The sequence below is a fragment of the Amphimedon queenslandica genome, unplaced genomic scaffold (genome assembly GCF_000090795.2).
Source record: "Amphimedon queenslandica unplaced genomic scaffold, v1.1 AMPQUscaffold_13510, whole genome shotgun sequence".
Lineage (NCBI taxonomy): Eukaryota > Metazoa > Porifera > Demospongiae > Haplosclerida > Niphatidae > Amphimedon > Amphimedon queenslandica.
The window spans coordinates 573,742-577,839 of record NW_003546254.1 but is presented as its reverse complement, the minus strand read 5'-3'; the positions used below and the strand labels follow the sequence as shown (position 1 = coordinate 577,839).

Genomic DNA, 4,098 nt, shown 5'->3' with positions numbered 1-4,098 from the left:
TATTGATCACTTGAGCCTGAGGAATGGCAACAGCTCCAGGATATGAGACAGAAACAAAAACAGCAAAAAAGAAGTAAAGGAAGAGAGACATCATCTTTTCTGCACAGACTCAATAGAGATATGCATGGGTGGGGCATGTGACATTACTTTCAATATCAACAAAATCAATAACTAGTATCATATCTTTTGTATGAAAGCAATCAATCTATTATCATTTTTTCATAAAAAAGATAAGGAAAGTATGGACAAATATCCAGAAATGTTTTCACTGGAAAGACTTGAGTATATCAAAAGTTGAAAGCAGCTTTTTAGCTGCATACCAAACATACATTTTTTATAGCTAATGCTGCTGCATAGAGCTAATAAGGAAACATTTACTTATGTTCTAAAACAACCCTTCAAGGTCCTCACATCATTGATCATTCATTAGCATAGTAAACATCATCTTCATTGTTTGAAAGTGAAGGTGGTGTAAATAAATGGACTGTAAGCACAGAACAATAACAAAAACATTAGTACATCATTAAAATAACAGCTTAGTGAAACTAAATTTCATAAAGCTAGTTTACTGTTGACTCAAGGGGATTGGAATTACTAAAAATGGGGGAGCAGGTATTTTCAGAGCCAATTTTTAAAGTCAAATTTTACATTAAAACTTGTGATCAACACTAGCTATAACTGTCAGATTGCTTATACAAGGTAGCCTGTCTAAATAATAGATTTTGTGAATAATCTCTCTTAACCTCTAACCTCAGTTCAAAAGTATTCCTTTATTTTAACAAATAACAAGAAGGTAAAAGTACTAATTAATCCAGTCCTGCTAGCCATGGTTTAGTCTCAGAGATAGCTATTACATCAACTTTGAAGTAAAGACAGTTCCTCCTGTCATACAATGGACACAAATCACAATGAGGAACAAAATGAGACACTCCCCATTCTTCAGACATTTTAGCCTCAGTCAAAAATTTACACTCTTCAGGTGTAAAACTATTATACGTGATAAAGACAGTCTTGTGGTTAGCATTTTCTGTTTGATTCAGTAAGGTAACTTTTACTTTGCCTTGAAATGGCCACTCCAGTGTATCATCGTACTCTCCAGGAACTAATGAGGCATAGCAAGAAATGTGTGTGCCTTTAGCACTATCTCTTCCATTAGCATACACACTGAGTATCATCTTGTAGCCTCCAGGCGAGGAGTAGAATGGAGGACTACGCCATATCTCATTGCAGCATCTCTTACTTACGAAATCAGTTAATCGAAATACCTCAGAGATAGATATGATACTGCATCTCATCTGTAAAGAATCGACCCGTTTTACTGCCATCTGCAAGTGATCCTTCATAAACTCTTCATTATGTTTCTCCTGGTCTTCTCTCTTTATAACCTTAACGCAACCAACACTACTGTATTCACAGGAGATAACAGCCTTAGAGCAGACCTTTTCATGAGCAGGGAGGAACATACGCTGCTTAGTGACATCACAGCCTTCATAACGACACTTGAGAGGGTAAAGGGAACACTCGTTGAGGTGAGCAGTGCCTGTTATTAGATTATGAGGGCCTTTACGTCTACAATACTCACAACTGACCATTCGTTTTGGACACACTTCAGAGAGATGTGCCTCCACGTCAGTTCTTAGCATTTTAGCTCCACAGCCACGAGTGCACTCAATCAACTGGTAAGAACAAGTATGGACGTGCTCTCGGATAAAATCACCAATGATTCCTTCCCACTGGCAGCCTTCCTTGTCATAACGGGTACAATATATTTTGAGGGATTTTATTTCTCGCTCCAATCTCCCATCTTTAAAGTAGCTATTGGTACCCATTGGTTCACGACACATAGGACAGTTAATGTTAATCCCTTGCTTGATTTGTGTCTCCAGACAAGTCTTACAGAATATGTTGTAGCAGCAGGAGACTTGATGAGGATCACAGGATACTAGAGTACAAATATGGCAAATGTAGTTACTAGATGGATCACCATTGACAAAAGTATAATCATATCCACCATAGGAATCTTCTGTAAGAGCAGCCATGTTGGAGGAGTTATTAAAATTGTTAATAATTAAATAATTAATGTTAACAAACTTAAGAAAAAAAGAAAGACAAATAGACATGCTTTTATAACACTATACAAGCCATGGTTTAGTCTTAGAAGTGACTCTTGCACTGACTCTGAAATACCGTGGACCCAGAAAACCATATTCAATGCCTTTAAACTCAGGAGCAGAATGAGCAATGAACCGATCTTTCCCCCACCTTTCTGACATTGTTTTTGTCACCCTTTCCTTGCAATCCTTAGGAGTTGAGTCGTCATACTTGATAATAAGCTTCTTATGATTTCTATCTTCATTTTGGTTTAGTAGCTCTACTGTGACTTCTCCTTCAAATGGCCACCCCAAAACATCATCATACTCCCCAGGAACAAGAACAGTATAACAAGACATGTGAGTGCCTTTTCCTCTGCCATAACCATTAGCATATACACAGAGCATCATCTTATAGCCACCTGGTGAGGTATAAAATGATGGACTATGCCACATGTCATCCTTAAATTTTAATGAACTACTCGTTTTAAAAACTTTAGAGCTTGAACTGCAAGTGCATTTCGTCTGCAGAGAATCAACTTGTTTGATGGCCATTTGCAAGTGCTCTTTTGAAAATTCCTCATTATGTTTTTCTTGCTCTTCCCTCTTTATTAATTCATCGCATCCCAAATTACTGTATTCACAGTAAACAATAGCTTTAGGACAACGTTTCTGATGATATTTGAACCAAAAGCGTTCTTCAATAAATTCACAACCTTCATTAGAGCATTTGATTGGATAAGAACGACACTCATCAAGATGAGCACTACTTGTTATGATGTCATGAGGGCCTCCGTCTTTACAATACTGACAACTGACTATCCGCTTTGGACAATCTCTGAGGTGAGTTTCCATTTCCCTACAACAAATCTTTTCCCCACATCCCAGAGAACAGTCAACCATTCGATAAGGACAGGCCATGACATGTGCTTCAATATCACCAATAGTTCCTTTCCAGTCACACTCCTCAATGGTGCATTGAACTTTAAGGGCCTTTATCTCACGCTCCATCCTTCCATCTTTAAAGTAGCTCCTTAAATCCAATAGCTCACGACAAGCAGGACAGCGAAATGTTCCATTCCTTGAGTTTTTCTTCCTGTGCTTATCCAGACAACTCTTACAGTAGATGTTATAGCAGCAGGAGACTTGATGAGGATCACGTGACACTAAAGTACATATGAGACAGATGTAGTTGCTTGGTGGGTCACCATCAACAAAAGTATAATCATATCCACCATAAGAGCTGGCTGGATGCTTAAAAATCTTCAGAAATGAGCTCCCAAGACGGTCATTAGCAGCGGCCATGTTCCTTCTTTTATTAAGTTAAATTAGTAAATAAAATTAATTAATTACTTAATAACCATTACTAGTTAAAATCTTTGTGCATATAGTATACATCTACATGTACCGGTATGGTGCATCAGGTAAACCTTCTATTAGTATCTAAAAAATGCAAGAATACTTTCACCTTGTTGACGCATAGCTGCATTCCTGCAGCTCTTGCACTTACTTGTAAGTCTTCCACATGTTTAGACTAAAAAAAAGTGTCTCAAACAGAACAATGTAGTCGTATCACTCAGGAGAGATGCAAAAACTGAAAGACATGCACCAAAAGATAAATTTACTTTCACAAGTCCACACATGCTCCATGTTCCTCATAGTATGTGACTTACTAACTAACTTACTAACTTACTTACTAACTTACTAACTTCAAAAGGTATCACGAGTCTGTCCATTATAAAGAAAAGCAATCTCATCTCTTTCTCATCAGCAGAAGACAGAGCACTATTATTATCATCAATCATGGTTACCTCTCAATGGCTATGTGTTATAATAACAGCTATTGCTATGACCAACATTGCAGCTGGAAACTTTCCTAATAATACCCCACCTTCCCCATCATCTCCCTCCCCTACTCCATATCCTTCTGCTTCTTCATTTCCTTCAGTTACTCCATTACCTTCCTCTACTCTATCTCCAACTCCACTGGTTGTACCTACTGAATCCT

The 4,098-nt window shown here is 37.8% G+C and overlaps 1 protein-coding gene across 2 annotated transcripts; it reads right to left on the bottom strand.

Annotated features, from left to right (window-relative positions):
* Positions 1 to 765: 765 nt before the first annotated feature.
* On the bottom strand, positions 766 to 3,409 carry LOC105316466 (TNF receptor-associated factor 2-like). Of its 2 annotated transcripts, none has more exons than XM_020006810.1 (2): positions 2,573 to 3,409; positions 766 to 2,512 (listed from the first exon to the last, which is right to left on the bottom strand). In XM_020006810.1, exon 2 carries the CDS (start codon positions 2,118 to 2,120, stop codon positions 807 to 809), a length of 1,314 nt encoding a protein of 437 aa, XP_019862369.1. In that variant the 5' UTR covers positions 2,121 to 2,512; positions 2,573 to 3,409; the 3' UTR covers positions 766 to 806. Both variants share the same exon structure in this region, with proteins under 2 accessions (XP_019862369.1, XP_019862374.1).
* Between the last annotated feature and the right edge of the window lie 689 nt (positions 3,410 to 4,098).

What these genes read in the sequence shown, in the direction of transcription:
- LOC105316466 (XM_020006810.1), bottom strand. Translation starts at nt 2,120, where the DNA reads ATGTCTATTTGTCTTTCTTTTTTTCTTAAGTTTGTTAACATTAATTAT.